This window comes from Plodia interpunctella, chromosome 10 (genome assembly GCF_027563975.2).
Source record: "Plodia interpunctella isolate USDA-ARS_2022_Savannah chromosome 10, ilPloInte3.2, whole genome shotgun sequence".
Classification (NCBI taxonomy): Eukaryota; Metazoa; Arthropoda; class Insecta; order Lepidoptera; family Pyralidae; genus Plodia; species Plodia interpunctella.
The window spans coordinates 10,158,845-10,172,872 of record NC_071303.1 but is presented as its reverse complement, the minus strand read 5'-3'; the positions used below and the strand labels follow the sequence as shown (position 1 = coordinate 10,172,872).

Genomic DNA, 14,028 nt, shown 5'->3' with positions numbered 1-14,028 from the left:
GATAGACAGTTTTTAATTTCAATTAATATAAGTATCTAATTTAGTTTTAATTTTAGTTTAATTTAGATGTTACGTATTTGTACTTGTATAGCACTAATATTTTTTGTTTTTAATTTCTATACTTTTGTGAGTGAAGAATATAATTTTGTGTGTATTTATTGTTAATTCTATTTTGTGATTAAAATAAAAATAGTTTGTGTCGAACGTTATAATTGAACGCAAGCATAATATGGAAGCATATTTCGACATGTTTCGCGCTAACGAATCCACGTTTGCGTCGCTAATGAGTACAATTAGTACTTTATTTACACATTCCCGATACAGTAACATCAGATACTATAATTTGAAATGTTGCGGTTGTAATTATATCATTGGAATTTTCGTTGTTTCTCAATATAGGATATACTACTTTAATTGATTAATAGATGTCGAAAATTCATGTCAGATGCGTTAAGGAAACTTGAATTTAAAAAAAATCTGACACCAGTTTTAGCAATTATATAGTCTTGATAAGAAAAAGAACACATAGTCACAGATTTATATATTTCTGTGCATATAGCCTTTGCATCCCATAGGTAACAATAAACTTTCATTGGGCGAAGTGCGGGAAAGCATTTCACTTACCACCGAATCTATTCGAAATGAGACACTGCGAGCCAATAACATTTGCGCCATTGTGACGCAACGACAACCACACTGCGATGTCATTGGTTCGCTGCGTCACACTTCGAATCGATACGATGGTGAGAAGTGAAAACGCAAACCCACACTTCGCCCTCTGAAAATGGGGTTGACATCACACAGGCGGCCGGTTGTAAAATCACAGTGCATTCTTTAAAATTTAAAGATTTATTCCTTACGATGATACTGGGCTTCGACACCATATGCAAGGAAGAAGAACATGCAAGGACATATCCCACTGGTCATTAAAAATGCATTTTTTTGAAAACATTAATTTATACTTAAATAGAATTAATATATAATATATATATCCCTGACCGATTTTCGGCTATGGTGACTGATCATTGCTAATTTGGCGTTGTACAAGGCTTCGTTGATGTGCCTTAAAATGTAGTATCCTATTTTGGCCCTAAATGTTCTAGAGCAGTGCGCACATGTGCGTAGGATACCATAAATATAGCTGTATTGCGTGGAGGCAGGTGGTTTACTTTTAATTCCCTCCCGTTATTCAAAGTTGTGTACATTTTCCTGTACCAAGCGTCTCCAGTCAGGTCTCTTTGCAGCCAGGGATTCCCTAACGAGCAGGGTCAATAGAATTAATACTACCTATTCGAATATAGATTTTTACAACAGTTCGTTATAACACAGTTGAAATTTATCGCAAAGTATATCTAATTGCGACGCTTTAATTCTAGCCAACTCGTTTTTCACTAGTTGTTTTACCGCTGCTTTCTTGCTTTGCGCTGAAGGTGTTTGTTTCATGAAGTGTGCGATGGAGCGCGCCACCGCCGCGCGTAGATACGTCACAGAAGATTCTAGAAGCTGTACCCAGACACGTTTCAGCTCTGCTTGGTTGGAGCACGGGTCACCTGTCCGTGGCATGACGTATGTGGTGTTACTGTACAGGTTTCTGGGAAAGAAATTCATTTCTAAATTAATCAGGGGCTCGATTTTCACTTTATCATTTGTCTCCTATTTATTTCGATAGTTTTGAGCAATTTACAAAGGAGAATCGATATTTTATTTTAAATTTTATGACAATGCAGAAACTAACCTAGAAAAAGTTGGAGAGAACTGATTAAGTGAACTTTCTAATTGCGGGAGAATCGGCCCCCATGTATTTGTGAAAAGAAAACAAGAAATAAATTCTTTATTATCACACCCGGGCAAAGTACTCACATTGTTCACCTTTACATTTTTGGTTACCCATCTCGATCGTGGAAGTTGCTTAACGTAAAGCCACTGAGCTCTAAATCATTAGGTAAATATGTTTTGTTTGTTTCACATCGTCAGTCAATTTATTTTATGATATCAGTTTTCTATTCCTGCGAGGTTTGATTATTTTACGGTCACCATCCCCTGAGCGACTATTGGACGGGTTGCTTAACCGCCACTTCCGCGTGCACCGCTACGCCACCTGCTCTCACTAAAGCGCCCACGATTTACCTGTACTCCAAAGTCATGTTCGCGTAGATCTCGTCGAAGTGGGTCACGTTCCGGGACTCCACCACTTTGAACCTGGTCTCCGAACGGCGCTCCCCCCATTCATTCGTGTCGGTCACGAACTCCCGAACCCTCACGTATACCTGGTAAGGAAATAAATTGGTTTAGGGTATTACTAGCTTTTCCCCCGCGAGATTTTCCCACGGGTACAATTATTTTTCCGGGATTTTCCGGTAACCTATGTCCTTCTCCGTACTTCTAACTACATGTAAGCAAAAATTCAAGAAGATTGGTTGAGTAGATAAGGCGTGATCAGGTAATAAATAAACTTACTTTCGCATTTATAATATTAGGATTAGTACAAGGACAATATCGCAAGGAAACTTGTGCACTGGTTGATTTGAGTGTGTTCTTCGTATCTGTTAGTTGATGGCATTCGACAACGAGAACATAAGTTTATGTGGTAATGGTGCTGTCTAGTCAATGGAAGCGATGGTGGTGTAATGGTTAAGACGCCCGCCAGTGGATCGAAAGGTCCCAGGTTTGAATCATACTCGTGCCACATGAGTTTATATACCAATCTGACTTATTTAAAGTAGTTTTCATCAACTACTACTTGCTTCCGGTGAAGGAAAACATCGCGAGGAAACCTGCACACTGGTTGATTATTGACTTATGTGTGAAATGGAGAAGGCAATGGCAAACCACTCCATTGCTAAGACCAAGAAAGTTGTTGTGTATGTTTAGTTACACGTAATGACCACGACCCTCGGTCATGAGGAATACAACTATGAATGTCGTGTCCCAATTGTCCCAATCTTGTACGATAGAGGATTTAAACCTTTAAGCTTGATTAGAATGCATAATGTTTCGATTTATTTGTTCTATGTATGTATGGGAGTAAAAAAACATAGAATGTGCCAGCAGCGTTTTCCAAAATATCAAAAAAGAAATATTAAGGTCTAATTTCAAGCACGGCACCCACAAATTGCAGCGAAAATCTTAGCAAGTCAAATACGAAATCTAAATGTTAATAAAATATCGGACTTTTGACATCTAAACACCTAGTTAATACTGAATATGAATGGTTTAATAACATACCTATAGCACAATGCTGTTAACCTTAGTAAAACGAACTTAAAGTTGGAAAACTTCTCAAACAAAATCCGCGCGGCGCCCGGAGCGTGAAATGAAACGTATTTACTAAACAAATCCGGTTAATTTCACGTCGTCTTGATTAAGATGCAAATCCGTTACACCACAAATAATTATGTTAAAAACCCCTAATTGACCACAACATCGACCAGTTGAAATGTGTATCGTTGGAAGCGAATTCTGGATACACCATTTGGTTATACTAATCCAAAGCGAAAGTAAGTGAAATTTAACTTGCAAGATTTGATTAGAGATAAAAAAAACATCGGAATATGGGAGTCTAAATAAAAGCTTGTAAAAACGCCTTCACAGCTGATAGTTAAAGCAACAGCATCTCGGAAGAGGGTTGTGATTATGCAGGCGTTCGGTCATAAAAGCCTCAAATCTTCAGAATTTAAAGCTTCACTTTCCCGAAGTCCGTTTAGACTTCGGGATAGAGAAGCTGGCCTCTCAAAATCAAATAAATGAATTTCGGTATTCAAATCAAATCAAATCATTTATTCAGAAATTAGACCTTAACAGGCACTTTTTCTCGTCAATTTTTATATTTATAGTTATTTCTCACAAGCTACAAACTACTGCCATTTCGGAACGACCTCATTTCCATTCATTGTCTCGTGTCCATCCATCTGTCCAGACAGATGAGTCAGGGGTAGCGAGTTTGTTCCTTAATATAACGTCGTCTTGATTACTCCGATGCTGAGCGCTCCCCAGGTTGCATTTAAAACTTGGCCCAAACTAACAGGGCTGTTTTTATTTACGACTGTCGTATCTCTCTTACTTGACTTCTAGTCGAGACATTGTCATGGACAAAGATCTCACATTTTCACACATTGTACACCATTAAGAGATCCCTTTGGGTGGTATAGATACCACAAAAGCTAATGATGAATTTACATGTTATTACACTTATAATTATTTAGCATGCACGAGCTGTGTGGCCTCGATCTGATCGCATCTGATATGACTATTATGACAACCTACCGACATCTAGAGGCAAACATGTACACATACAATTGAATTAATTATACAAAAAGTGTGCAGGTTTCCTCACGGCGATTTCCCTATTAAAATTACTAATAAATGTATTAGTAATTTTCATAGGGAATCATATATAATCGTGCGGCCCGATTAGAATTAGTATCTGGGTCCTTTGGATCACAGGCTGTTTAACCACCACCCCTTCAAACGACATCATTAAAATTGCAGATGGGTTATACGTTGTAATAGTAAACAAAACCAGCTTGCCCATTTCGGACATAAGTACAGCAATATTAAAAACTTCTAACCTTGGCGAGCTGGTTCATCATATTGCTTAACAAGGCTTCCACTTGTTCCCTCTCAGGATATTGGTACACGCACTCCACCTTCACTGCAGCCGTCACCATACTCAGCCTGAAAGTTCTCAGCATTAACAAAACTCTTAACCTCGCCTCGGGAACTGTGCTCCCGACGTTCGGGGCTGTGTGGGATAAAGATGTTGAATTTCAACTTTATCCCTTAAAAAAGGGCAGATCAATCAGTCATTTTCAAATTAAAACATCTTCCCTAAATTATTAATACTGCCTTTCGACTTGACTTCATTTGATTGATAGATATAGTTCAAAATCGTTGAAGTTATAGCCATTACCGAAATCGATCGGACAACATAATTTCTATTTTCTATTATTTTGCATATATCATCAAATTGTATACCGCATTTAGCAAAATAAAAAAATTGAATTTGCCACATTGAACTAACCTTTGCGTTTCTTGTTTCTCCTTTTCTCCACTACTCTCCTCTCGCTGAATAGCTTTCATCCTTGTTGGCGAATCGGGCAACGTTACTTCTTCATCTTCCTCATCAATGACTGTCACATCAATTGTTATATCACCCTTCACTTCAAGCTCTACAGCGTTCACAGACAATACACTAAACAAAATAAGGAACATAATATAAAATATAAGGTTTCCAAAATCCGTGTTCGTTGCTTCATTTCAGACGATAAGAGGAAATAAGAGTCGATAAAATTGGTATAAAACCCGCTCTGATAAGGTTTACTGGTGTGTAAATATTTATACCCTCATATAATACGGGTACGACTAGATTTGAAGAGATATATTTGTGTTTTGAATCGAAACAAAATATTGGATTATATAATTATCTTTAAAAAAATAACTGCGCGGGGCCGTCAAGTTTTACGCATCTGAGCTCTGTCTAACCCGTAAGGGCTAAAGACGCGACACTCTGTAAGATATTTTCATAAGTATTGGTAGTGATCGAGTGATGTACATCGTACCTAATATATCATGTCATCTTTCGTCGAAGAAAAATAAATATTATCAAGACAGATCTTTTGGAGGCATGATCTGACGTGTAATATATCAAACGGGACGTCCTACCACTGGGGCGTATAAAAGCTGTAATAGTTTGTTATATAATGTAGCAAAATTCATATTAAAGCTCACTCTTTGATTATCGCCACATGTATAGAACAGTATCTATCTCTGCTTGCTTAGATCTTTAAAACTACCCGCACTTATTTCGCGCGTCCGCTCATAACTTATTATTGTCAACATCTCGGGTTCTAAGCAGCGTATCGCGATGAAACCTATACCAGATTTTAAGTTAGACCATTAACCGCATCAAATTGCATCCAGTAGTTTTTGCGAGATGTGCGAACACGTACAGACAGACTACCAAAGTAATTTTTCTTTAATTTTTTCTATGTACAGACATAAACCACTTACAGTTTTATTATATGTGATAATGTAATGATGCTGATCATGGAAGTTGTGAAGACAGTCGTCCGTCATGTGTGTTTCATTCCACGTTATCATGAGATAGGTGAACGTAAAGTTTTGTTGTATTAACGGATTATTACAAGTAGATCCTAGGATAACATAACAGACGTGAGAATTAAGGACACAAATATTCTAACATAACCCGTGTTACGTCGTGTTACATTCATTAGCAATTCCGAACAATCCCTGTTGAGTATAGTCTGGGAGCTAAGTGCCGGAAGTGTTATTTCTATTAATTAAATTAAAAAATCTCATAAAGCGGTTTGTTCGCTCACCCAATTTAGTATGTAAGAAATAGTAAGAAAACTCACAAAAGCTGACTTATATATTTATCACTTGTCTATATGTGGCGTAGAACTGAATAGTGTTTATTGCGTAAACACACCCAATAAAAATTGTACTAAAGTGAACATAACACAAAAACTGGAGTGTGTTTGCGATAAGTGAAGGCTCAGTTGAATATAATCTGACCCCAGTAAGACACTCAAGAAGAAGTAGGGGGTAGGGAGACCTGGTGACCCTAAACAGGTGTTGGCTGGTGCCAAGTTTCTCCACCACATTGAATTTAATTCTATCACATTGGACACAGAAAATAATAAAGATAATAACGACCTCGGTGTCGTAGTGGTAAAATGCTTGCCTCTGAACCGAGAGGTCCCGGGTTCAATCCCCGGTCTGGTCATGATGTAAAATGATCTTTTTCTAATTGGCCCGGGTCTTGGATGTTTATCTATATATGTATTTGTTATAAAAATAGTAGGTATCGTTGAGTTAGAATCCCATAACACAAGTCTCGAATTTACTTTGGGGCTAGCTCAATCTGTGTGACTTGTCCTAAAATTCAAATTCAAATCATTTATTCAGAAATTAGACCTTCATAGGCACTTTTTCTCGTCAATCTTTATATTTATAGTTATTTCTCACAAGCTACAAACTACTGGCATTTCGGAACGACCACTGCTGAGAAGAAATGCCGAAAGAAACTCATTTGAACAGTGTTGGTCCCTATCACGCCAGATCGGCTTACCATTATTGTTTCTTACAATGTTTTAAAGTATATATATTTATGTTCATTTTATTTAATTATGGCACAACCCTTTGATTGACACATGCAATGATACGAAATGGTAAAGACGTTTCGTCCATTAGACTAGAAAACAAACACTCATAAAATGTAGCAGTTGGATCTCGTACTAACACGAGTGCGCGAAATAAGATTTGCTTCACGTCGACGTGACGCAACGGGACGTGCGAAGTTGTACCGTCGAGCAAATTGTATCTATTCTCTGGAACAGAGGTGAAATAATATTATATGAAACTATCCCCCTACCCCTGATATGTAAGTATGTGTGTTATAATAATATGATGACCTTGATAGATCTATACTGTTATTATAAAGAGGTAAGCGTTTGTGAGTTTGTATGTTTGAGGTGAATAATCTTCGAAACTACCAAACCGATTTTAAAATTTTTTTCATCATTAGAAACGTACATTATCCAAGATTGCTACAGGGTAAATTTCATCTCAAATATCCCACGGGAGCGAAGCCCCGGGCAACATCTAGTAGATAATAAACTTTATTCATTACCATATTATACTCGTACAAACACAATACATGTTATGGTTGACAAAAAATTGCAAGTCGATGTGCTGTAGCGTTATCGAAGATCATGAGGGCGCTAAATTACATTAGATGGAAAAAAAGGTACAAACTATGCAAAAAAATCACAGACGAACTGGTCGTGCTGCGACGCTGTTGATTCGGTCAGAACCCAGCGTGAAGTTGGCGCAGACAACAATGGAGCGAAATTAAATACAAGATCCATGTAGTACAAGTGCCGTGAGAAGGAAAGGAGATTAGATTTCCGTAAAAATCTTAACTCCTAGTAGAATATACGTAGAAGTCATTCCATTAACAAGAATCTCGTGCGACTTGGTACTCATGTGGCAGTTCTTTTTGAAGGGTGATAATATCGGTTATAAGTAGTGTAATGTAAGAAAATTTACAATAATACAAGTTTTTTTTTTATTAGACAAATTAAAAAACCCCCGACGTTCAATATTAATTTGGCTACAACTTTTGAACGGCTGAACCGATTTTGATCAAACATATTTTAGAACCACCGCATAAAAATTAGCTATCAAATAATAAAAAAACAGCATCTAAATCGGTTCACCCGTTGATGAGCTACGGTGCCACGTACACAGACAGACAGGCAGACACACTTATAGCGGTCAAACATAACACCATTCTTTTTGCGTCAGGGGTTAAAAATCAATAATTACGAAAAAAAAATTCTACAAAAGATTTTTGTTATCAGGAAGATCTCTTGTTGCATTCTACGCGTGACAAAAATCATGTTCATAACCAAACAGCTGAGGAGTTCCCTCGTCGGGAGTTGATCCTAAGACTTAATCAGGCGTTGGATCTTTCCATACATTTTTAGTATCCAACAGACTGGCCTGTTACAATATAATATATAATAATTTGTAACATTTTGTACCTACAATAATTTTGTAGTGAACCTCTTCTAAATAGGTATCAATATCACATCACTAGGTATCAAAGAGACGTGGATGCTGAAATTTGACGCGACGAGATTAACCAGCGGACATTATCCGCCATGTTTGACTAGCCCTTACCCCCCTCTCCCCGATACCTACCCCTGTGGCGCCACAGTATAATTTACAATAGTTTAACTACACGCTGAAGGTACCACGGCTGTGATCTGAAATATTTTTTCCAGAACAAAAGAGCGTGACAAAAAAAATTTGCTTTTACATAATGCCATCAGTTTTGTGCAGAAAAAAACATTTTTACTTATCATCTTATAAATCCGTTGCGTAATTTTAGAGAGCTAAGCATTCATAGGGAGGGGACAGACAGCGGGAAACGATTATACTTTTACAAGCTTTTATTGCTTACAAAACTGACCGATTGAGCTGAAATTTTGTACACTCATTTAGTTTGGATGACAATGCATTATTGTGATAACCATGACCTGATAGTGCTCATAGGAATAGCTTCAGACATGGGAACTCCTCAACGTATTACTGAAGCATGTTTTTTTTTGTCACACATTGAATACATAAAGATCTTTCTAACAGAAATATTTTTGTAAAAAAAATAATGTATCTAAAATGTGTATATAATTTTGCTTTTTACAAAATATTATATCCTAATCTCAAACTATAAATACTTACTATGTAGTGATAGACTAAAGGCTTCGGAGCGACATGGCCGCGAATTCGATAAGAGTCAGATCTGATTCTCATCGTCCATTCGTGCATTCATTGTTGGCCAAAATCTTTGGTCAGCAATAAATAAAACTATATAGTGGTAATTAAATGAAATTATAATAACTTTTTCAAATCAACAATGAATTTATCAGAAATCACATACAAGCAATCGGCGGTAATATTTGTATCTGTCATTGTGTGAAAAAATATTTAAATCAAGAATAAAATAAATGTCTTTCTTTTTTATCGGTGGCCAGTAAAACATTAATCCTGGACAATTGTCGTTATATGATTACGGTGTAAATTATAAATTTGGTTTAAAATTATCCTACTGTTTTATATACTATGTCATAAAGTTAGCCCATATAAACTTTATATTTTGTGAAACTGACTGAGCGTCATGTCAGTTAGCCTAATGGGAAGGACTTTCTGATAAGCTTGTTATTATGTTACGTTATTAAGTAAGTTATATTTTAAGGGAGTTCAAAAATATTATAAGAGTTATGAATTCTCTTGAACTCCCATTACTTACCTATGCTTGATTTTAAGTAACAAATAAACAAAGTTAATCGTACTAGTTGAGATGTTATGATGTCGCTCTATGGTCAAGAGGTCTCAGGTTCGTTTAAATCATAGATGTATTAAAATATGATTTATAAATATACGAATTTGATCAATGTTTGATCATTAACAAAAAAAAAAGATTGAGATGTGGTGTTGGCGGAGATTGGAGAGAATCATCAACGAAGAGAGCCGAATTGGAGAAAAAAGAAACATATTGTAAATAGAAGAGAGAAAACGTTAGGACACTTGATACGACACGATGCCTTCTTCAGAATTATTATAGAAGGAAAAAAACTGTTAATATGATAGTTCTACACCGTTGAAGTTAGTGACTTGAAAATTTTAGTGTTGGTTGTTTACAACAAATTAATGAATACGTGTTTCTTGATTGGAGTAAAAGATTGTATGGGACTTAATACAATTTTCAAGATAAAAAGCTGAAAATTCTTACCGACACTTACTTTTTTTAGTAAATAACAGTAAGTGTAAATACAAAAATGTTTAATTTACGTTTGTGGTTAATAAAAAGCCGGGACGTAAAACGTCATGGAAAATGGGACGGCACGCGTTGCAGAAAGCGGGAGTGGGAGTAGGAGCGGGAAATGACCTGATAGTGCTCATAGGAATGGGAAACTCCTTAACGGATTACTGAAAAATAGAAGAGGGAAAATTTTAGGACATTTACGATACGACACGATACCTTCTTCAGAATTATTATAGAAGGAAAGGTGGAAGGAAGAAGGGGCCCAGGAAGACCGAGAGATAGTTATATCAGACAAATTAAAGAAAAAGTGGGTGTCGTGTCGTATCAAGAAGTGAAGGTGTTGGCTTTGGAGAGAGAACAATGGAAGAAACTCCACCGACGAGAGCCTCGCTCTTAAGTTACATGACAATAATCAATCTTTGTTAATATATCATCACCTTAGTGTGATTACCACTATTCTAAATGAAATTAAACTCTCATGTGAGTGAGCGTTTTCCTCACAGTGATATAAATGTGGGCGAGGCCGCGGACTAAAGCTAGTGTAAAATGAATAAACTGAATTCAATTGTCATAAAAAATCGTATCGATTCTATCGATAGGTGGAATCAGGTATACACAAGTCTCGAACTTAATTTAGTGCTTACACAATATCTCTCTTACCTATATATTAAGGGTAGATTCCACCGTCAACTTCTAACGTGCGCAGAAAAACGCAAATCAAGCCATTTTGTCTACACGCCGGTTAAAGTCAACGTCAAATTTGACGGTGCAACTCACCATTATTGATTAACAATTGGATATCAGTTGTGTAACCAATATATTTTGACTGCCTCATCTGAAGGCTTAAGCTGACAGGAGGGATCAGTCGTGGAGGGGATGAGTCCAATCCCCTATTGACCTATTTCAAGTTTGACATTTAAAATCGTGGATCATTGTGGGATTAAAACCCAACTATAATGGTTGAATATCAGATCGGATACCAGTATTATGTAAACATCTCAAATAAATGTCGGGGCATCTGTACGTACGATTATTTACTTAAAATTTATGACTGAAGTTATCACTATGTTATTTACTTATGTAGTGCTATCACTATTAGAATAAGATCACAATCATATTCTCTCGTGGATATCGTACTGGGTGACTAAGAGACGAATAGCCTTGTTAGCTGTATATAGACGACAATAACATTCCCACGAAGATTGATGTCAGGCATGCGGCCGGTCCTAAAATTATAGCCGAAACTTTAAAATTTCAAGGTTTATTAGACTGCGGGCCTATAGCCGAGAATGCAACCAATAACACACGAGGATAAGAGATAAAAAAAGTAGTAGATTATTTTTTAATATCAGCTGTTAGGATATAAAGTGATGACGTTATAGTACATGGTATTCAATAAAAATGTACTGCAAAAGCAGAGCCCGGGGACGCAGCTAGTATGTCACCGAACATATTAAGCCTCCCAAAACAAGAAACAGCAGACCCTAGATAGCAGCATCAACTTTTACAGAACGATTCCAATGCAACTCAGTTCAATTTAGGCACTTAAAATGAATAGCATTCATACAAAAAATTAAGTTGATGGTACGAATTTGCGATGCGATGAGTTCAGTTTAGGTCGTAAAGTGGATCGCGTTAAGAGATGATAGTAAGCCCCAACAATAGAATTCCCCATTCTCCCCTGGACCTTCGTATTGTCATGCTGATAGACCTTATGACTTTCAATTTGTACGAACAAAGCGTGGTCCACGAGACTTGCACACGTATTTTGTCAGTCGATTCCTCAGTATTGAATGTTTGATTTTAGCTTAATTTATCTGTGCTGTTATTTTATGTTGATAGTTTCCTACTTATATATAAGATACTGGCTTTTGTTCGCGGCTTCGCTCGCGTTTACATCGTGTTCTAACTATTGGCTATATAATTATATATATCGGGCTCTAACCGAAGAAACCTACATCAGATTTTATGTTAGACTATCCGCTGAATAACTGTGATAACGAAATTCGATATAGTAGTTTTTGCATGGCGCCCGAACAAACATACAGACAGAAAGACAGGCAGACAACAATTCTGAAAAAAAAAACTATTAGTCTCATAAAGACTCGTATATATATATATTTCTTTTATATCTCACATGTACGTACAGGCGTAGCCCACGTAGAGTTTTATTATATGTATAGATTAAAATGTACGTAGTAATTGTGACCTTAAAAATAGTTTGGGAGGTTTACAAGCAATTTAACTTTCCCGCCTATTTCTAAGTTATCAGCGAGCCAAATTTAAAATGGACGCCGTTGTAAGTAAAGTGAAACTTGGCTTATCTAAATAAATAATCTATGTTGTTTATCACACCGTTTATAGAAAGCAACTCATTTGCAAAACAATGTGAAGAGATGGCTTGGAGATTAATTTCTAGAGACAACTTGACGTTTGGTTTTATCTTTTCTGGATTGATTTAATAAGAGAATGAGCGGGCGTTTTGTCTCACGGGACAAGAATATTGAGGGACGAATCGTCTACGTACCAACTTCTTTTTTAGAATTTTTAGGGGCTTCGCTCCCGTGGGAATTTTAAGATAAAATATAGCCTATAGCAATTTTGGATTATGCAGCTTTCTAATGGTAAATAAATTTTTGAAATCGGTTCAGTAGTTTCAAAGATTACCCGCCTCAAACATACAAACTCACAAACGCTTACCACTTTATAATAATAGTAGCGATATTTTTACTTCTGTCCCACTTCTGAGATCCTCTCTAAATAAAATAGAAAGAAAAATATATATTTTATTACTCAATAACAATCCAAAGAGCTATTTTTACGGATTTTAAATAAATCAATAACATTTTCTATCAGGAATAATGTCGTTTTGACGTGGAAAGTCATTTGTATATTAATCCGCTTATTCAGTGAGGCACGCGCGGATCAGTCGGCTTTCAGTAATATCAATACTGTCTGTTTGTCCAATATTAAATTATTACGCCCAAAATAGTTTCTGGCCGTGGACAAAATATATAGAGAGAAGCAACAGGTGTTGTGTGACGTACATTACATTAGTTAAGAATGCTTATATCTCTCACTTACTTTAAATTTAAGAAACCCTTAACTCCAATGTTGCTCGCATTCTGTCATCTGCTAGAAAAAAACTGACGGATTCCAAACGGAGTTTTTCCAAACATATCTAAGAACAATCTCGATTAAATAATCGTTCCAATAAAAAAAAAAATAGATAAAAATCCGTTCAACCGTTCGGCTGACACGGACAGATATACAGATACACGGGCACGTGAAATTATTGCTTCTGTCGACGGGAGTTAAAAATGTAAATATGTGGAAAGTTCCCGGATAGACAGGAGCGTGGGACCAATTCCCGGTCGATAATAGATATTTTCTGAACTAATCATTTTCAAAATTAGTCAAAAATATTATTAATTAATTTATATTATTAACAAAATAAATTAGTCAATAATAGCAAAACTTCATTGAATTATAATATTGATGCCACAGAAACGCATACTTTAATATAATCGTGTTTGAAAATAATTTGATACAATTTCCTACTAAATTATAGTGCATTATAAGGGGTTTTCAAGTGGGGCAATTTCAATGAATGGTTGGTGTATTTGTTCGTATTAATAAGCCACATGGAATGAAATGAATCCGTAATTCGTAGCCAA

General features: G+C 36.3%; 1 protein-coding gene across 1 annotated transcript; it reads right to left on the bottom strand.

Moving 5' to 3' along the window:
• Positions 1-534: 534 nt before the first annotated feature.
• On the bottom strand, positions 535-5,294 carry LOC128673223 (uncharacterized). Its single transcript, XM_053750926.2, has 4 exons — positions 5,021-5,294; positions 4,569-4,674; positions 2,128-2,267; positions 535-1,591 (listed from the first exon to the last, which is right to left on the bottom strand). The coding sequence occupies exons 1-4, from the start codon at positions 5,209-5,211 to the stop codon at positions 1,306-1,308; spliced, it is 723 nt and encodes a 240-aa protein (XP_053606901.1). The 5' UTR covers positions 5,212-5,294; the 3' UTR covers positions 535-1,305.
• Positions 5,295-14,028: the final 8,734 nt, after the last annotated feature.